This window comes from Elephas maximus, chromosome 20, assembly GCF_024166365.1.
Source record: "Elephas maximus indicus isolate mEleMax1 chromosome 20, mEleMax1 primary haplotype, whole genome shotgun sequence".
Lineage (NCBI taxonomy): Eukaryota > Metazoa > Chordata > Mammalia > Proboscidea > Elephantidae > Elephas > Elephas maximus.
Window position 1 is genome coordinate 50,857,298 of NC_064838.1, and position 21,763 is coordinate 50,879,060.

Consider the following 21,763-nt stretch of genomic DNA (forward strand, 5'->3'; position numbering starts at 1 on the left):
CCCTGAGTGACCCCTACCCTGGGCATGCCCTGCCTCTCTGTGTCACTCTTCCCCCATCAGGAGCACAGCCACCCAGTGGCAGGGATTTTCAAAGGTTAGAACTAGAAAAGGCAGCTGCAGCCTCCCCCACCATTTACAGTGGCTCAGGGATAAAAGGTTGTGCTCCAGGCTAAAGGTAAATAAACAGAACAGGCTGAAACCGACCCCTCCTGACTTGAGTCAGAGCCCTCTTCCGGGAATGTTTGATGGATGAAATCATGCACTCCATGTCTTTCAAAACTTGCAGAGCCTAGTGCTGTTCTCCAAACTTGGAACCAGGCTCAGCTGACCTCTGTCACTGGGGCAAAGACCTGGTCCACAGGCTGATTCAGGTGCACAGAGGGAGAGCAGGTTTGAGCCCTCGCACTCTGAAGGGGAGGCCTCATCTGCTGCTGCGAACCTGTCAGGGCCTGGGAGACCCTGGCCCAACCAGGCACACCAGAGCGCAGAGATGGGTGAGGACGTAGAGGTGTGGAAGCGAGTGTTCCAGGAATTAATGCAGGAGGTGAAACCATGGCACACTTGGACCCTGAAACTAGACAAGGACCTTCTTCCCAACATCCTGAAGCCAGGCTGGGTGCAATACCAGCAGTGGACCTTTGCCAGGTGAGTGGGGAATGCAACTGGGGTGGATTCCAGGAAATTCTTGGTTGCGTCTTACCTGTACACTTGTTTAATGCGTTTGAGTGCTAACCAAAAGGTTGGTGATTTGAGTCCACCCAGAGGCATCTCAGAAGAAAGGCCTGGAAATCTACTTCTAAAAAATCAGCCATTGAAAACCCTGTGGAGCACAGTTCTACCCCAACACGCATGGGGTTGCCTTGAGTCAGAACCGACTCAATGGCAACTGGCTTGGTTTTGGTATGCTCGTTACTTTTCTTACTACGTTCTATGCTTGTATACTAAGGATTATAGGAAGCCAGGTGCCCATCATTCAAGAAGTTTTAGCTTCAATAAAATTTTGTTTTGTTTCCTATTACCACGAACCCCAAAATCCTAGCAGGCCTAGGCTCCAGTGTGGACAAGGGCCTGGACACAGAGAAATCTGTCTGTGAGGAATGGGGGTGGGGAGCAGCGAGTAAAAGAGAAGGAAGGAATGGAGGGTATTTCACGCAACTTCAGAAATACCAAGTGGGCAAGGCTTGGGGCAGTGCTCCCAGCCTCGGGAGACCCGCAGGCCCACCATGGAGCCTGTGAGGGAGAGGACCCCTGCACCGAGGAGACTCCGCGCCTCCAGGGACAGGTCGGGGAGCACGGGGATGCTGAACGACATACAGAAATCCTTGCCCTCGCTACACAGAGCAATGCCAACTTGTTAAAACAGAGAGACTCTAAAAGATCATCCAAAGCTTAACTCCCTTGCATACAGAGGTTGGAGTCCTAGAATGTACCCCAGGACTCGGGGCAGGTGCTCCTGGCCTGCCCACTGACCCCTCTCTGCGAGAGGGGCTGTGCAGTGGGCACACTGCTCTCCTCCAGCCTGTGGCTCTCCCAGGCCAGGAGCTGGCATCAGGAGCATCTGAGCAAAGTTTGGGTCCATTTTATTTGCGAGAACTTTGAACGCTGACCTGGCCCAGCAGCTAAGCAACATGACCCAGGGCAGGGCAGTGAACTGAAGCTCAGGAGAACAGGGCCCAGGCCCCTGTCCACCGCCGACTGTCTTAGCACCTCCAGCAAGACTGTATTACAGTGGTCACAACTTCTTGACATCTTTCCATTTCATACTCACATTCTCCTTGTGAGGTGGTGCTAGAATCAAGACATGGGAGTGAAACAACACTAACTAACTCATTCTCCCCAGCCCCCTCTGGTTCACCATCCCAGACTCTGGGATGCCCCTTCATTAAGCTAGGCAAGGCTAGGCTAGACTGCAGTTACAAACCCAGGAATATGAGTGATTTAACCTAACACATGGCTTCCAAGGACACAGAGGGAGAGAGAGCTGAAGGGTCTGTCAACGGTTTCTGTGGCCAGATCTGGAAGTAGCATACATCACTTCTGCCCACGTCCCATTGGCCAACTGGTCACACCGCCCCAACCAAACCACAAGGGGCTGGGACATGTGAGGGAGTGCATGGATAATTTGGTTAGCAGTAAAATCTCTATCCTAATGCAAATGCCTGCCTCTCTCACAATTCCTCTTCTGGGTGCAGCCATGTGCTCCCCTGCCTTCCTCTCCTCTCTCCACCTGTCCTTACGGATATTAGTCCAAATCTATTAGCTCCGAATATTGCTATCTTCCCCGCTGAGGCCAGGGGCACTCAGAATGAGAAGCTTCCCAGGCAACATTGAGCAAAGGAGCTGGGTTGGAAGGGAGCAAAAGGAGAGAGAGGTGGACCCTGTGATCTCCCCGTAATACTGGAAGATCGGGGGGTCCTGAGCAACCAAGGCAAGACACTGCTTTTCCCCTAGGACTAGACCTTTTAGTGTCCTCCCTGATCTGTGGGTCTGTGACTTCCCTATGCCCACTTGTATCCATTTGTGGATTTCAGGTCAGGGTTCAAAGGAGCTGATTTAACGGCTGCCATGGCATTTGCAGAGCTTATTTGATCCATTTAAATCTAAATGTGAAGCAGCATTGGTATGAAGTAGGGAGACGGAGTTCTAGTCCTGTTTCTGCCTCTCACATTCACTGGGTCTCTAGACAGGCCAAGTTCCCAGTGTGGACCTCAGCTCTACAATGGGTGTGTTGGATGTAGGAGATGTCCAGGATCCTTCCAGCTCTGACAGCTTGTGACTTGCTATTTTCATAGTAGACACCTGTGGGCCATATTGGTAGGAGAATGGAGATAGGAGTGAGAGGCTCAGTACCACTATCCCATGACCTCAATCAAGCGATGTTTCAGGGTTGTTGTAGCACCTTCCTCCCTCTGGCAGCAGTCCTGACTTCTGGCCATATCGAGCCCTGCTGAGGATCTTGTCTTCTGCCCCCACAGGTTTCAGTGCTCCTCTTGCTCTAGAAGCTGGGCCTCAGCACAAATTCAGGTCCTCTTCCACATGCACTGGAGCAAGGGAGAGTCCAAGGGCCAGGTGAAGATGAGGGTCTTTGCCCAGAGGTGTCAGAAGTGCTACCAGCCTCCCTTTGAGGTTCCACAGTTCACACAAGAGAACATCTCAAGGATCCTCAACAACCTAGTGCTCCGAATTCTGAAGAAATGCTACAGAGAAGGATTTAAGCTAGTAGAGGTGATTCCTACAATCAAGGACATCTCTCTCAAAGGACCACATGACAGTGACAACTGTGAGGCATGTCTGCAGGGGTTTTGTGCTCAGGGTAGGTTAGACCCAGTCCCACAGTCGTTGGTGCCTCCACCACTGCTTGTCCCCTCTAAGGATGCCAAGGGGCCCAAGGTCACTGCTACAACTATCAATATCTCTTGCTCAAAACCACCCCCCAAAGTGGACAAGTTCCTTGGGCCAGCGGTTTGCCCCAAACTCCCTAACTCTCCCAAAGCTGCCAGTTCTACCAGCGCTCCCAAGGCTAGTAACATCTCAAGACCATCAACTGCTTCAAGATTTCCAATCCTACAGGTGTCACCAACAGCTTCTACCCCCAAGATCGCCACTCAAATGCCTTCTCCTACAAACAGAAGCACCTCAGGGGATGCAGAGGCAGGGGAAGCTGGACTAAAGGAAGGGAAAGAGTTATCCAGGTTATTGTGGTTTTCTGGACTCCTACAGGCTACGAATCTCCCCACTTCTTGGAGCCCGAGAGCAAACACCAGTTACCAGGTGGAGACGAGAATACCTTTCTCCCCCTCAGGGGAGGATTCCTATTCCTACCCAAGCCAGAATCCCATGCACAGGAAGTTTTCAATTAGTTGCTATTGTTGTTTCATTTTCATTGTTGTGGTGGTGATTGTTATAATAATCACCGTATGAGCCTCGAACACAGTATGCTAAGTGAAAGAGGCCAGACACAAAAGGCCATGTATTGTAGGATTGCAATTATATGAAATATCCAGAATAGGTAAATCCATAGAGACAGAATGCAGATTGGTGGTTGCCAGGGAACATAGGAAGGGGGGAATGGGGAGCAACTGCTTCATCTGGGTGGATTTCCTTCTGGGGAGATGAAAATGTTTTAGAACTAGGTAGAGGTGTTGGTTGCACAACACCGTGAATGTACTAAATGCCACTGAATTGTTCACCTTTAAATGGTTAAAATTTTGTTACATAAATTTCACCTCAATTAAAAAAAAACATTGCAATTTCATTCATTCTCTAGAGAACTGAGTCTTAAATGTTTATGAAAACTCTCTTCAACAAATGGTGCTGGCAAAACTGAATATCCATTTGCAGAAAAATGAAACAGGATCCATATGTCACCATATACATAAAAACTAACTCAAAATAGATCAAAGACCTAAATGTAAAACCTAAACTATAAAGCTCATGAAAGAAAACATAGGGACAATGTTAGGGGCCCTGATTTATGGCATAAATGGAATATTAAGCATAAATAAAAATGCATAAAGTCTGGAAAATAAACTAGATAGCTGGGATCTTCTAAAATTTAAATACTTATGCTCATCAAAAGACTGTACCAAGACAGTAAAAAGAGAACCTACAGACTGGGAAAAAATCTTTGGCAATGACATATCTGATAAAGGTTTAATTTCTAAAATATACAGAAAACTTCAACAACTCAACAATGAAAAGATAAGCAACCCAATCACAAAATGGGTGAAGGACATGAACAGACACTCTGCCAAAAAGGGTATTCAGGTGACCAAAAAATACATGAAAAGATGCTCGTGATCGTTATCTATTAGAGAAACGCAAGACAAAACCATGATGAGATGCCATCTTACCCCTGCAAAAATGGCACTGATCAAAAATTTAGAAAACAATAAATGCTGAGGAGATTGTGGGAAGATTGGAACTCTGATACAACCACTATAGAAAATGATATGGTGTTTCCTTAAAAAGCTAGAAATAAAAATACCATATGATCCAGCAACCCCACTCCTAGGACAATATCTTAGAGAAATAAGAGCTGTCACACAAATAGACATATGCACACTCATGTTCACTGCAGCAGTATTCACAAGAGCAAAAGGGTGGAAACAACATAAATAACTGTCAGAGGATGAATGGAGAAACAAATTATAGTACACACAATGGAACACTATGGAAAGATAAAGAACAATGATGAATCCAATAGACATCTCATGACATGGATGAATCTGGACAGCATTGAAATAAGTCAATCACAAATGGGCAAATGTTGTATAAGACCACTATTATAAAAGCTCAAGAAAAGGTTTACACACAGAAAGAAACAATCTTTGATGGTTATAAGGGAGGGGAGGAGTCGGATGGGGAAATCACTAACTAGCTAGTAGAAAAGTGTTAACTGTGGTGAAAGGAAATGCAATATACAATGTAGGGAAAGTCAGTACAACTTGACCAAGGCAAAGGAAGACCCTTAGAGGGACACAGAAAAAGAAAAGAAGAGAAAAAAAAAAAACTGAAAAGGCAACCATAGTAAATACTATAGAATATACAACCCTGTAACAACAGTAAAAACAAATAATAACTTACAAGCAGATATGTATGTCGAGCAGGATAAAGAGTGTGTATAGGATTATACCCACCTACATTTATAAGTTGGGCTATGAATATTTTTACATACATATTTGTATGTACAGCATGTATATATGTATAATAAAGCACAAAGGGGGCACAGTCATAGAAGCTTACTACTAGACACATCTAAGCACCTTGAGGGACTAAGTTATTGGGGCTAAGGACTGAAGACCATGATCCCAGGGGACATCTAGGTCAATTGGCATAATGGTTCATAAAGAAAACGTTCTACATCTTACTTTGATGAGTAGAATCTAGGGTCTTAAAATTTGTGAGCAGCCATCTAAGATACATCTATTGGTCCCATCCTGTCCAGAGCAAATGAGAATGAAGAAAACCAAAGACACAAGGAAAATATTAGTTCAAAGGGCTAATGGACAACATGAACCACAGTCTCCACCAGCCCGAGCCCAGCAGAACTAGATGGTACCCAGCTACAACCACCCACCACTCTGACAAGGTTCTTAATAGAGCTTCCCAGGCAGTGAGAAAAAACGAAAGTCAAATCCACAAAAAAAGATCAGACTTGCTTGACAGAGACTGGAGGAACTCCTGAGACTATGGCCCCCGGGCACCCTTCTAACTCAGAACTGAAGCCACTCCCAAAGTTCACCTTTCATTCGAAGATTAAACGGCCCTATAAAACAAATAATAACACATGTGAGGAACGTATTTCTTAGATCAATCAAGTTTATGGGATCAAGTGGACAGCACCTGCCCAAAAGCAAAGACGCAAAGGCAGGAAGGGATAGGAAAACTGGACGAATAGAAACGGGGAACCTGGAGCGGAAAGGTAGAGAATGTTGACATTTTGCAGCATTGCAACCAATGTCACGAAACAATTGCGCATAAATTTTTGAATGAGGAACTAAATTGCTCTGTAAACTTTCACCTAAAGCACAATTAAAAAAAAAAAATTTTATGAAACCTCTGGGCCCTCTTTGCAGGAAATTTTGCACAGACTCTCTGACATCAGTCTGTGGGGGCATTTGCAGTCAAAAGCAACACGCTGAAACCTGGGTTCTAAATCAATACCTCCACTGCAGGGGGCAGCATCTGAGGGGTGAGAGAGCACCACCCACTAACGTAGGGGCGATCTCTTTAAAATTCCATTTAATGTTGTTTCTTTTTCTTTCATTTTTTTTTAAATTCACTGTAGCGCTTTTTATAATGCACACATTAGTGTATTAGCAGAATTGTATAGTTATAAAATGTATAAATAAGTATATACACACATTTGGAGAGCATGCTCAATGTTTTTTATTGATAAGGTTGTACAACCAAACGCACCCAGGGACCCTTTGTCTAAAGCACGGGGGTGGAAGTCTATTGATGGATTCTGAAACTGTTTTGCACTCCAGTTACTAGACTTTTACTCCCAAACTCCCTGTTTCTTAGCTGCTTCTGACATTGTATCTATCTTTCAAAAAAAAAATTTTTTCAAGCCCCTACTTAATTGCCAGTGACTCTGCACTGGGTTTTTTTTGTGTGTGTGTGATGTTTGTTTTTGTCATTCTGGTGAGAATGTCTTTACTATTGTTCTTCTGTTTTAGCACCTATTACATTCCATCTAGGGAGTCCCTGGGTGATGCAAATGGTTAACAAGCTCAGCTGCCAACTGGAAGGGTGGACGTTTGACTCCTCCCAGAAGCTCCTTGGAAGAAAGTCTTGATGAAAAAAAAATCAGCCATTGAAAACCCTATGCAGCACAGTTCTACACTGACACAAATGGGGTTTCCATTAATCAGAATCAACTTAATGGAACCGGATGGTTATATTCCATCTAATTCTACTGCTCTGACCCCTCTGACTCCCCCAGCGAACCCTAAGTCCATTAGGTTCGCAGGACTGCTGTAACAAAGTACCACCAATCCAGTGGCTCATAAAGACAGAAATTTATTGTCTCACAGCTCTGGAGGCTAGGAGTTCAAAATCAGGGTATTGGCTGTGTCGATGCCTTCTGAGGGTCAGAGGAAGAATCTGTTCCATGCCTGTCATCTAGCTTCTGATGACAGCCTGTGATCCTTGGCAGCCCTTGGCTTGTAAATGCATCACCCCAAATCACTGCAACCATATTCACATAGCCATCTTCCCTCTGTGTGTGTCTCTCTCTCTTCTTTTATAAGGATGGCCCACCTACTCCAGTATGGCCTCCTGATAACATCTCCAAAGACCACATTTCTAAAGAAGATCACATTCGCAGGTTCAGGGATTAGGGCTTGAATACATTTTGAGGAGATACAATTCAACCCATAACAGTGAGTGTCTTGAGGGCGGAATCCATTACCTGCTGACCCTTCCCCTGCTTTTGAAGAAAACCACGTAGCACTAAGGGGAGCTTTCTGCCCATTCAGCTCAGAGTGGTTACGGATGGTGGCAGTAGCAGCAAGGTATTCAATAAACACAAAAGAGACGGAACAAAAACAGAAAGGACAAATGGAAAACAAATGACAAGAAGGTAGACTCAACTCCAACCGTATCAATCATTGTATTAAATGTAGATGGACTAAACACTCTAATTAAAAGTCAGAAATTTTCATACTGAAAAAGCTTTATATAAGAGATGCACTTTAAATATAAAGGTGCAAATAAGTTAGTAAAAGAATAGGAAAATATGTACCACATAAACTGTAAGCATAAGAATGCCGGAGTGGCTATACTTATACAGAAAAAGTAGACTTCAAGTCAAAGAGTATTGACAGATAAAGAGATCTTTCATAATGACAAAAGAGCCAATTCATCAGGAAGGCATTCATAAATGTATATTGCCTAGTAGTAGATATAAAAATATATTTCCTTTAAATTTAGAGTGTATTATGTTTATAAAATAATTTATTACATTTTGGAGATAAATATAAAAATCCTGCTCTAATCTGCGATTCCAACAGCAGCATATACAAGCCAATTATATCCAGGAGATCTGAAAACCTTTGTTACTTTGTACATGCATTCATTCATTCACTCAATGGACATTTGGAACACCAGGATGATGTTGGGTACTTTTGAAGCAGAAACGGAAAGCACAGGACATAAGGATCCTTCTCAGACTGCTATGATCAGAAGTGGGTGACACCTGAGCTGATCCCAGAGAACAAAAAAATAGTAAGTAGGCCAAAGGAAGGTGTTTCAGACACAAGGAAGAAAGTGTGCAAAGTCATGGTGGTGAAAAATAAAAAGGCAGTTTTAGAGAACTGCAAATAGTTTGATATTACTAGATACAAAAGAAATACAAGCACCAGGGGTCAGACCGGAAAGACAGGCAGGGCCAAATCACCTGGTGTTTCAGTGCCCTAGGAAAGACTTGGTTTTACTTTAAAGGCAATGTTGTTGTTAGGTGCTCGACTCATATTGACCCTAGAGGACAAACTGTTCCACAGGGTTTCCTGGGCTGAAATCTTTATGGGAGCAGATCAATAGGTCTTGTTTCCTGTGGTGCTGCTGGGTAGGTTTGAACTGCCAACCTTTCAGTTAACAGCCAAGTGCTTAACCATTTGCATCACCAGGGCTCCTTTAAAGGCAATGGGGAGTCAAAAAGGGTTTGGATCAGGAGAGTGACCTGTCAGATTTGAGTATCATAAAGATTAACTGAATGCCTGAGGAAGGGATAGGGGACAGGAGAAAGAACACAGTAATGAGACTGTTGCAGGAGTCCACTTAAGGAAGGGTTAGGGTCTCAATCACAACAGTGGCAATGGGACTAGAGGATGGGAAGTTGGACAGCCAGCAATGATCCAAGAGGAAGGATTCAAGAAAGGGAGATATCGATTATCTTAGTTATCTAGTGCTGCTCTGTCAGAAATACCACAATTGGTGTCTTTAAAAAACAGAAATTTACTTTCTTACAGTTTAGGAAGCTAGAAGTCTGAATTCAGGGTGCCGGCTCTAGGAGAGGGCTTTCTCTTTCTGCTGGTTTTGGAGGAAGGTCCTTGTCTCTTGGAGCTTCTGCTTCTAGGCATCTATCTTCCCCATCTCTGCTTGCTAGCTTGCACTTAATCTTTTTTATATCTCAAAGAGATTGACTCAAGATAAACCCTACACTAATCCTGCCTCATTAACATAACAAAGACAACCCGTTCCCAGATGGAATTATAACCACTGGCATAGAGGTTAGGATTTACAACACATAATTTGGGGGGGACACAATTCAATGTGTAACGTGGATCAAATTCCCAGATTTCTGACTTGGGCTCCTGGCCAACAGTGGTACCACTGACCAGAATATATCTTACCAATATATTCTTACTTGATATGATTCTGGAAGAATGAGTAAAGAACATCTATGTGGAAATAAGAGGAACAGGCATTCTTATTTCTCTTGAAAACAGCACCTACACAGGCCCGAATCAGGGAAGAACTTGCCATTTTTTAGAGATTCTTGTAACTCTGGAAAAGCCTTGTAACTCTGTGAGCTTGGTCAAGACCCTTAACTTCTCCAGCCTCTTATGTGGTAGGTTGAACGATGAGTCCCCAAAGACATCCATGTCCTAGTCCCCAGAACCTGTGAATATGTTACATTATATGGCAAAAGGGGCTTTGCAGATGTGATTAAGGTTGTTGTTGTTAGGTGCTATCAAGTCAGTTCTGACTCATAGCGAGCCTATGTACAGCAGAACAAAACACTGCCCAGTCTGATGCCATCCTCACAGTGGTTGCTATGTTGGAGCCCATTGTTAGAGCCACTACGTTAATCCATCTAATCAAGGGTCTTCTTCTTTTTTGCTGACCCCCTACCTTACCAAGCATGATGTCCTTCTCCAGGGACTGGTCTCTCCTGATAACATGTCCAAAGCACATGAGACAAAGTCTTGCCACCTTCTCTTCTAAGGAGCATTCTTCCAAACCAGATCTGTTCATTCCTCTGGCAGTTCATGGTATATTCAACATTCTTTGCCAACATCATAATTCAAATGAATCAATTCTTCTTTGATTTTCTTTATTCATTGTCCAAATTTTGCATGCCTATGATACCATGGCTTGGGTCTGGCACAACTGTGTCCTCAAGGTGACATCTTTGCTTTTTAACACTTTTAAAGAGGTCTTTTGCAGCAGATTTGCCTAATGGAATACATCGTTTGACTTCTTGACTGCTGCTTTCATCTCAACATAAAGAAAACAAAATCTTCACAACTGGTCCAATAAGCAACATCATGATAAATGGAGAAAATACTTAAGTTGTCGAGAATTCATCTTAGTTGGATCCACAATAATTTCTGGCAGTTTCCTGTCGGTGTACCGCTACAACCATTTTTTAATTGTCCTCAGCAAAATTTTATTTGCATGTGGTATTAATGCTATTGTTTGATAATTCTTGCATCCTGTTGGGTCACCTTTCTTTGGGATAGGCACAAATATGGATTTCTTCCAGGTGGTTGGCCAAGTAGCTATCTTCCAAATTTCTTGGCATAAATAAGTGAGCACTTTCAACATTGCATCTGTTTTTTGAAACATCTTAGTTGGTATTCCATCAATTCCTGGAGCCTTGGTTTTTCCCAATGCCCTCAGAGAACTGTGAATGTCCTCCTTCAATACCATCAGTTCTTGATCATATGCTGCCCCTTGAAATGGTTGAACATCGACCAATTCTTTTAGGTACAGTGACTCTTTCTTTCCATCTCCTTTTGATGCTTCCTGTGTTGTTCAATATTTTGCCCACAGAATCCTTCAGCATTACAACTCGAGGCTTGAATTTTTTCTTCAGTTCTTCCAGCTTGAGAAATGCCAAGTATGTTTTTCCCTTTTGGTTTTCTAACTCCAGGTCTTTGCACATTTCATTATAATACTTTACTTTGTCATCTAGAGCTACCCTTTGAAATATTCCATTAAGGCCTTGAAATGGAGAGATTATCCTGGCGGGCTCAATATAATCACATGAATCCTTAAAACCTTTCCTGGTTCTGGCCAGAGGGAGGTATAACTTTAGAAGAATGGTCAGAGAGATACAACATTGCTGACCTTGAAAATGGAGGAATGAGTCCAAGAGCCAAGCAATGGGGCAGCCTCTATAGCCAGAAAAGGCAAAGAAATAGATTCTCCCCTAGAGGCTCTAGACAGCAATGCAGCCTAGGAACATTAGAAGATTAATGTAATCTCCTGTGAAAGAGTGTAGTTTTAATTTGTCAGATTAAATTACTCAGCACACAACCTGCCAAGTACCCCTTCTTAGCCTCAGGGAATTTGGTTTCTGTAGGTACAGCAAGACTGTAATTACCTAAATTGTGATGCCATCTTAATAACAGTGTTATTTAATGATCATATTGTCCTTTTTTCTAAAATGAGAGTATTTTTAAAGTAAAGTATGGCAAAGGCGAAAAGGAAGAGAAATTAGCCCTAGAGTGTTATCACTTGGCTCACTTGGTGAGAAGTTGCACAACTTGAAGAACATAATTCATGTCATTGAATTGTGTTACCGCAAATCACGGATTCGAGCTGCCTGCCACAAAGCCAATACTGAGACAGGAGGAGGTAAGAAGCAAGATGGCTTTATTGAATGCTGGTATCCAAGAGACAGGGGGTTAAATCTCTCCCAAATTCTGTCTAATTCTAAAGAGCTAGTGGGAGGATTTTATAGGGAGAATGTTAGGGTTACCCGATGTTTTTAAGCACGTAACCCACAGATGGTCTTATACATCACAAAACAACTACAAGAAACTATTAAACTAAAGATACGTATGTCAGACATCTGGACGCTAATCAGTATGTTTGTAATACGCTGCAAAAAAACTCACATAAGAATCTCTTCAGCCAGTGGAACGAACTGTTCTGCCAAGTCCACTCTGGCTGAGATAGGGAGCAAGAAAGAAAGTTGCAGATTAAAAATGTCAGGCAGCCTTTCTGCTATTTTGCAGGCTGAAGCCCATTCCACAAGAGAACAAAAAAGAAAAGAAAAGAGATTGAGGCCACAGGAGCGGAGAGAGCTCAGCACCCCTTTGAAGAGACCGGTGCAGCTGGTGCAATAAAAAAAAAGTTTAGAGATTACTTAGAGCACCCTTATGGCGTTAGTTATGTCAAGCTTTCAGTCACTCATTGTGAATAGGAGAAAACACGTTGTGAGGTATTAGAGTGTTTGTTAAGACTGGAACAGGCTTCTCAGCCATATGAACAGAACCTGCGCCATTTTCTAAAGATTAGAGATTAATCACAGCTTATACAGCTATACTAAAACAAACTAGAAAACCTATTCTCTCTACTTTAATATTAAAACACTGGAGAAAATGTATTTTCTCTACTTCAACTGTACGTGTAGAAATTGTCGAGTGTACGTTCTGCTGCGTATATTCCCAACAACAAAAATAAATCATATTAAAAAAATATTTGAAGTGGAATCCGCCTCAGAAATTGTCTTTGCCAACTTCATTTTTAACAGGTAGGGAAAGTGTGGCTGATCCAAGAGGGAGTTATTTTTCCCAAGATTATACGGTGCATTAGTAAAAGGGCTGACCTTGCGCTCCCGGTTCCGAGTCCCCGCTGACCAGCTTTCAGAAGAATGGAGAGGGTGTGTGGTGTGGTGTGGTGTGGTGTGGTGTGGTGTGGTGTGGTGTGGTGTGGTGTGGTGTGGTGTGGTGTGGTGTGGTGTGGTGTGGTGTGGTGTGGTGTGGTGTGGTGTGGTGTGGTGTGGTGTGGTGTGGTGTGGTGTGGTGTGGTGTGGTGTGGTGTGGTGTGGTGTGGTGTGGTGTGGTGTGGTGTGGTGTGTGCGCACACGCGTGCTCGAGAGTCAAACGCTCACTAAAGGGAGATGGAAAACCTAGGGGGGATGTACTTGCAGGCATTATCTCTCCTAGAAAAAGACTCTATTGTAATCAAAGACAGAGGCAGGGATGAATGGAATGATCTGAGGCACATACATAAGCAAAATAAACTAGAAAATGTTAGAAAATTAGCTACTGAGAACAATGAAGGAAGTAGAAGGTTAACTATTAGTGAGCTCACTGAAGACCACAGTCAAGAAGAATTTAAAGAAAGAATTGGAAAGCCCTGCAAAATTCTAAGAAATGTTATTACATGATCAAAACTTAACTTTGACGACAAACCTTGCTACTGGCGAGTGGGGCAGATTAAGGTAGGAGAAGCTGGATCAGCAGAAACCTATGACCCAGGAATGCATCAGAATTGTGATTAGAAAAGCAAGGGGGGAAACTGGGAACAAGTACCTTAAAGAAAGGAGAAATGAGTAAGATCAGTAGATTTTGCTCAATATTCAGAAACCAGTAACTTTTTAAAGAAGAAACTTACAGAGAATTCCCTATCTGGAAAACCAAGAAAAGATCATTAATGTAGCTTTGGTAAATGGAGACAGAAAGTAAACTCATCTGTAACATGTTTGTTTCAGATGCCGTGGGATTCCCAAGTGGAGATGCCACATAGAGAAGGAAAAACAAAAACATGTATCAAAACACAAGTCCACATTTAAAAAAAGAAGAAGAAGAATTATTACCCTCAATAAAATTATAAAATACCAAATCTTGGCTCGATCAAATAGAAAATGAAGTCTTGGGGTGAAAATATAAGTCATTCTGAGCCAATAGAATATGCACTTCAGTAAATAAACAAGCATTTCCTAGGCCAACTGATAACTAAGCAACCCAGGAAAGGACATCCTAAAGGCTCAAAATCCCTTCCAGGTCATTCCATGAGACTCATATTAGCCTCGTGCGTATTGCAGAAGGCAGTTTGAAAAGAGGTATTTGCTCTGCTCAATTATTTATAAAAGTAAAAAGCTCTTCTCATTTAGAACTATTTAAATGACATCCCTGAAAATACTAAGATTTAGGAACAGATTAAATCACACTGTCTCCCCAAAACATCAAGTTTACTATTACAGAGAAGACTGTTTGTCAAGGCCCTTGGGCAGTTCTGCATAGAACTTAGAGGAGCAAAGCCTTTTGAGCACTGCCTTCACCTCTAACGTGTGTGTGTGTTTATCGCCTCTATTGCACATAAATCCAGAAAATGGCTGATTTTTAAAAGTCAGTAAGACTCTCCATCCATAAGGCATATTTTCAGAAACACGGAGACACTGGCAAGGCGGTGGAACAAATGAAATTGAAATGAATAAAGGATCTTTTGAAACCTCTACTTTTAATTTTTACTATGTATATTTTTTGCTTTGGTCTATGAAGTACCAGCAGAATTTAAGGAAACAACTACATGAAACCCCATTTGAAACCCAAGATAAGTTGGCAGACGGGGCGGGGAGCGGGAAGGAGGGTGGAGTAGCAATGTTCATCACAACCTAAATCCAGCGTGGTGTCGGAGCAGAATGTACACCAGACTCAGGCGTGCAAAGTCTTCGCTGGCTCTGTCATTTTCCATGAGTGAATCTGGATAGGCAAGCAGCAATGCAGAAAACCAAAGTGCAGGTAAGCTAGGAGCTCCACCTACCCTCTCCTGATCTCCAACTGGGAGTCTGGCAGGACTTAGCTGAGGGCTGCGAATTTCCTTTATCCATGCCTTCCCTTCTACCTGCCTGGTTACCCAAAGCAGGCAATGCATGCTTCTGATACACCACACATGTACCAGTTGCCATCAAGTCAACTTCAACTCATGGCGACCCCATGTGTGTCAGAGTGGAGCTGTGCCCCATAGGGTTTTCAATGGCTCATTTTTTTGGAAGTAGATCACCAGGTCTTTCTTTTGAAGTGCCTCTGAATGGTCTAAAACCTCCAACCTCTTGGTTAACAGCCAAGCGTTTTAATCCAGGGACTCCAACAGATAACCACGAATGGGCAAGTATTACACTAAATAACTTCTAATGAGTGATGTTTTCTTTAAGGACAAGAATATAAACATCTTATAATTTTTCTATTAACTATAGATGTCTCTTCAACACTGTTATTTCTTCTTAAACCTCTCCTTATTTTCCAGGTTTTGTGGAATTCTGTTTATAAAAGAGAAATTTTGAAATCCGAAAACTTTTATCAGTGGCCAAGTCAACAGATTAGTAGGCAAACGCAGTGAGGTCTGCTCTGATACACTAGTGTAGAGGAAAGATTATCCAAATTTATTAGCCCCCTTCGTGGTGGTGTAGTGGTTAAGTGCTACAGCTGCTAACCAAAGGGTTGACAGTTCAAATCCACCAGGTGCTCTTTGGAAACTCTATGGGACAGTTCTACTCTGCCCTATAGGGTTGCTATGAGTAGGAATCGACTCGACGGCACTGGGTTTGGTTTTTTGGTTTTTATTAGCCCCTTCAGAAGTTCGAAAAGTTATATGAATAGAGACAGGGAGATAAGCCTTCTATAAGTAGGAACCACAGGTCTGGTTTCGGACAGATTGATTTCTTGAGCCTGGGTTGCAGGAGCTATCTGAGGTCAACCAGTCACAAGGGAACTTAGACTTTGGCATAGCAGCTCACCAGGGAAGATGGAAAGGGGCCGACCAGGGTCCTAACCCCAGACTGCTCTATCCTTCCATCAAGACCACAACTCTGCTGATATTAGCCCAGCCTTTCATCCACTTGGTCCCCCTGGCACACTTTGCAATCAAGGCAAGTTCATCTATTTAATTCCATATCTTCTTTGTTTGGTCCCATTGTTTGGCCAATTTCTTTCCTTATAGATTTGGGGGTAAGCATTGGTTACATCACATTTACTCCATAGCTTCAGAGGAATTCCATCACAAACAGCATTAATCAATGAGAAGTGATGAGGGGTTTTCTTTTCATTACCTTCCTCTGGAGAAATCATTTTGCAGATTACTAACTGGGCTTCTTGATTGATTTCTACAGTTACTTTCTCCTTCTCACGTCATTTACCCTGAATTATGAGTGATGCTATAATTTACTTCACCTGAAATTTATATTACTCTGCAATAAAATGACTTTTAAGCATCTAAATTTTTCATTCTGAAGATATAGTTAGACACTGTAAGGGGAGATATTTGAGCTGTTTAATAACATTGCAGTTTGGCACCATTTCAAGTTTTAAAGATCAGATTTTAAATCTGATATACATACAATAAGACAAAATAAATACGTACCAAATGTCCTTTCCATTCAGAAATAGCAAGATGAGTTGAGGCAGGAAAGAACAGAAGTGGACAGAAAGGGGAAAAGAGTAACCCAATTTCCAGAACTTAACATTTGCAGTCCTCATAACCTACCCTGAATCCATGTTCGGCAAGCACCCCAAAAGGTCCTTCTGTTCAACTTTTTTCCTTTCATTCATGCCGTGACAAATAATCCTTTGGTCTTTGCTTTGTGGTATGGGTGTGCTACGCCTATAGGTTTTTTCCGGTTATGACTAATTTCTATCCCCTTGTAGTGTGCATGACTTTCATCCCTTCAGCTGTTCAAATCTCATCTAAAGGATAAGGAAAAAAGGAAGACCTTAGAAATCCCATTCCCCAACCTTTTCCTTTTAAAGCTTAAAAAAAAAAAATTATGTGAGTGCCTGTTTTAAGTGACTTATCAAAACAGGTAAGTAACTAGCCAAGTCTTCAGAAAAAGGACATCTCTATGCCAGTTTGGGGTTTGGTATGCCAGAGCAAGAGTTAATGAACTTGGATGCTATCAAGATGGACCAGTTCCTGGAGAAGAACATCATGCTTGGTAAAGTACAGAGGCAGCAAAAAAGAGGAAGACACTCAATGAGCTGGGTTTACACAATGGGCTGAAGCATAACAAGGATTGTGAAGATGGCACAGGACCAGGCAGTGTTTCATTCTGTTGTACACAGGGTGGCTATGAGTCGGAACCAACTCAACAGCACCTAACAACAACAACTCAATGACTTCACTTAATTTCTTTAATTTCCAACTTATAAAAATTGGGGATAGTAATAAACTTTTAGAACCAGGGCATTATTTTTCTTCTAAGAATTACTTTATTCTTTCATTCATACAGCTTTAATGTTCATACATACATTGTTATGACTTTGCCAAATTATCAAGTCTATACACATAATGTAAAATTTGTAATTACCATTTTCATGTCTATGAGATATTTCCACTAAGATGCACGTCCTACTTTAGAACCCTCCTGCATTTTTAGGTTTATATGAGTAATTACAGAAATAGTATCACTAGAAGCATCATATTCAAACAATATATTTGGGGATATCACATAGCACAAAATAATTACATATCAATACGATATTTTTTCATTTATTTGTATCACCAAGGCAAGGTTTTTGAACAAAAGACTAATTTTATTGAAATAAAATTCACTTAAAAGACGCATAGCCAATTTGTATCAAAGCCTATGTTTACCCCCTTTTCAGATATATTTTTCGTTTGACTATATTTAATATATACCTTGGCATGGACTGAAATTCCACAATTATTCAAGTAATATAGCTAATAAATTTGAATTACATTTTTAAAGTGTTAAAAAGAAAAATACAATTGTTTAAGGTTCAGTGAAAGTGCTTTCTCGTTTTCCTACTCTTTACATCTCTTAACCTACTTCTTAGAGTTTGTTTTTAAGTTGAAGCGATCCTCTACTGACTCCTATAAGTCAGTGATTTATAGAATGCTCTGTCTGTTTAATATCTGCTGAGGATAGAGTTCGGAATTATGACTAAGCCCCCCAAGATAAAATATTGGGATGTTAAAAGTAATCCTTTTTAAAGGCATGCCTCTGGGGACAGACTAGATCTTCAGACAAAAGAAAATAAAAAATCATCCTCCATTTCTAGCCCACAGGTTAACTTCCAAAAGACCCGACTGGCTGGACCTGTGTTGTCCAACATGGTAGCCATGTGGCTATTTAAGTTTAAATTAAATAAAATTAAAAATTTAGTTCATCATCATTACACTAGCCACATTTCAAGTGCTCAAGAACTACAGGTGTCTGGTGGCTACTGTACTGGACAGTGTAGATATAGAATATTCCGATCATTGCAGGAAGTTCTAGATCATCTAGTAGTCAATTCAACTATAAATATACGTGAATGTATGCATATCTTTCTACCTTACTGATAAAAGGCTACTTGCTTAAGCTTATATTGAAGGCAATCAATCACAATCCTGTTTATTTCGTCCCAAGACAATGGTATAAAAATAGAGCTATGTGTACAATTCCTCCAACTCATACATCACAATAAAAGAGTCCAAAGGCCTATAATAAATCCCGTCTTCACCAATGTAAACACAGTCTCATGGGTTCCCTCTGGGTTGCAGCATCTCGGTCATGGGCAGAGTTCACGTGTGGTACCCACAAGAAAGGCTTGCTAGGGGTTCTTCATCACTGGAGATTAGTTATCTTCTTCATTACTCTGCATGGCCACCTTAGGGTGAAGTCAGGAGGAAGGGGCCCAGAGGACATTGCCCCTGCTCATTGATCTAAGGTAGATCCCGGGACCCTCAAGGCGTCCACTCAGAGTAGGATAGCCATCTACGTAGGCCATTCAAGGTTTCCTGTGGCCAGCCATGTCCATACTTCCTGGACCAGGGCTACCAGCACACCATCTGAGCATCTCATGTCCAATGCATGGGCAGACCTTCCAGCCCTTCTTACTACCTTCAAGGTCCAGCTTATACCTAAAATCTCCCCTGAGGGCTTCAAGGGGAGTCTTCACTTGTCAAACCCAAACCCAGTGCCGTCGAGTCGATTCCGACTCATAGCGACCCTATAGGACAGAGTAGAACTGCCCCATAGAGTTTCCAAGGAGCACCTGGCAGATTCAAACTGCCAACCCTTTGGTTAGCAGCTGTAGCACTTAACCACTACGCCACCAGGGTTTCCTCACTTGCCAAAGCTTAATTTAAAAATTATGTAAATAGCAGGAAAATCATTCTTACTAAAAGAAATAATTCATTAAAACTCTTTCAAAATAACAAAATAAAAAAAATTCTCATCTGATTAGTCCAATATAAATGCTCTTTTTACAACGCTTTTATCCCTTGATGCAATCAGCTTCAAAATTTGGTATTCAAATTATAATTTTTTAATATACGCAGTCTAAAATGTTAAATGTGCACTGCTTGGAAAGAATTATGTTCAAATGAACCTGTAATTATCAACGTATAAACCCATTTACCAGCTCTCCAGTCCAAAGAAGGAGGTATTCATTTATTTGAAATTTGAAAAATAATTTTCCTAACAATGATAACCATCATTCCTAGACTTCATCCTTAAGCACAAGCTATTATTTCTATTTGACATGATCCATAACTAACAGTTTTATAGTGCCACAGGATAGCAAGATTTTGCAGTCTTCCAATGTATCAAAGTTGAAGACTAAAAGATACTTTTGTGGTGTAGCTGGGAACATATTCTGTAAAAAAGGGGGAAAAAAATGTACTCAAACTCTAACCATCTTATTATACAATGTACATACATTCCATGGCCTATGTCAACACACAAATTATCACCACTTCTTGTTTTAAACAGGCACATTTTTAAAAAATCAAAACACACGCCTGCCATATTTAGGTTGAACCATAAGAAATTGTCATTTTTGTAGGTCAAAACCAGCCAGACACTGGCAGTATTTGGTTCAACTTAATATGGACAGAGGAAGGACAGAATTATTATAATTATTTAGAAATAAATGAATGAACTCAAAATCTATCACCACTAAAGTTAACTTTTAAAAGCAAATTATTTTATTGCTGGCCACACAGACCTAAAACCTAAAACCTATTTTCTCTAATTCTTCTTGCATTTTTCCATAATAGCACTTAAATATAATTATGAATAAATAAATGAATACAGCAAAGTTTTTTATGAGAGGAGAATTATACAGCTCAAAGATACATTTAAGCAAGTAAGTGTTTCTGGATTTCAGATTCACTTTTAACCTAAATTTCTAATTTATTTAATAATATCTACACAGTCAAGATTAAAGATCACGAAATAGAGGTAACTGGGTAGAAGTTTTCTTGACTTAATTGAAATTTTTTAAATTTCTCGAATAAATGGTATTTTTTATTAATGTCATTGAAATCTTTAAATATCTGAGTGTAACTAGTTGTCTTCAGACCCCTACTAACAAGAGACAAGTCTATTCCTGTGCATGATGTCTTCCGAGGGTGACTGAGGGAACCTGCCCACAGGTACTCATCTTCAAAGGGTGCCAGTACTACTTCCACCCTAAATGCACAGACGTGGCGTCTTTCTTTCTGTCAGGTCTGAACCCAGCTTATCAAAAAAAAACTAAAAATGAAGTGATAACTCTTTAGCATACTCATACAGAGAGCAGGTGATGGTTAGAACAATAAAGACTGATTTATGCTTTTTTCCTGAGTACGTGCTTGTGACGGGAGGAAAAGGGCCCTACATCTCCCAGTACACCATTAAAACAAACAAACAAACAAAAAAACCCGTTGCTGTCAAGTCGATTTCAGCTCATAGTGAGCCTACAGGACAGAGTAGAACTGTCCCATAGGGTTTCCAAGGAGCACCTAGTGGATTTTAACTGCAAACCTTTTGGTTAGCAGCCTAGCTTTTAACCGCTGCGCCACCAGGGCTGCAATACACCATTAGGATCACTCAACTCCTTTGAAAAGAGCCACTGGGATCTGGCTCAGAGAACAACACTGCCCATCCTTTCCTGAAGTACTTTGACTTCTTGTGCTCCTCCATATTATCACCACCCTATAGACACCAAGGAAACCCTGGTGGCATAGCGGTTAAGGGCTACGGCTGCTAACTAAAAGGTCAGCAGTTTGAATCCACCAGGTGCTCCTTGGAAACTCTATGGGGCAGTTCTACTCTGTCCTATCAGAATCGACTTGACGACAGCCGGTTTGGGTTTTTTTGGTTTATGGACACCAAAACTACATGGATCTATTTACTGATCTGCCATCTTGTGTTTTCCCTTTCGTGAGTTTTTTTATACAGGTGTACCTTAGTTTATATAAGCGGTAACTTTTTCAAAAGGTGAATCTAAATGGATTTTTTTGAATTGAATTTTATTTTCCCTTTAACTTAGAAAACTATTTTGCAAATATTATTTTAGTTAAAAACTCAAGCACAGTTAGCAATGTCACCCTCATGTTTTAAATGTGTTTCCCAGCCTCTTCGTCACATAGTTGACGAAATATCAAGTGTTCAAGCACACTAGGAAAATTTTATATTTTAAGGAAATGTGTCTTTTTTTGGGCAAATGGAAGAATAATTTATAATGTTAAATAACTTGTGCCCTAGCCAATTAACTTTTTATTAATTTGATTAGTCAGTACATACCAATAA

The 21,763-nt window shown here is 41.3% G+C and overlaps 2 protein-coding genes across 4 annotated transcripts in view; one reads left to right on the plus strand and one right to left on the minus strand.

Annotated features, from left to right (window-relative positions):
• The first annotated feature begins 325 nt into the window (after positions 1–325).
• Positions 326–4,060, plus strand: RTP3 (receptor transporter protein 3). Its single transcript, XM_049863105.1, has 2 exons — positions 326–645; positions 2,976–4,060. Exons 1-2 carry the CDS (start codon positions 491–493, stop codon positions 3,919–3,921), a joined length of 1,101 nt encoding a protein of 366 aa, XP_049719062.1. The 5' UTR covers positions 326–490; the 3' UTR covers positions 3,922–4,060.
• A 12,608-nt stretch (positions 4,061–16,668) lies between these two features.
• The window catches only part of LRRC2 (leucine rich repeat containing 2), a 34,569-nt gene continuing 29,474 nt past the window's right edge, over positions 16,669–21,763 (minus strand). For 2 of the 3 annotated variants that reach the window (XM_049863066.1, XM_049863065.1), the window contains one exon: positions 17,472–19,844. In XM_049863066.1, the coding sequence (XP_049719023.1) occupies positions 19,795–19,844 (50 nt within the window). In that variant the 3' untranslated portion in view covers positions 17,472–19,794. Of the gene's footprint in view, positions 16,929–17,471; positions 19,845–21,763 lie in introns of those variants that run through there. The other variant, XM_049863067.1, reaches the window with a different exon arrangement.

Bases quoted from the DNA above. Each gene is read 5' to 3' on its own strand.
- RTP3 (XM_049863105.1), top strand. From the start codon at position 491: ATGGGTGAGGACGTAGAGGTGTGGAAGCGAGTGTTCCAGGAATTAATG. The intron at 646-2,975 runs GTGAGTGGGGAA...CTGCCCCCACAG, and splicing joins CAGCAGTGGACCTTTGCCAG to GTTTCAGTGCTCCTCTTGCT.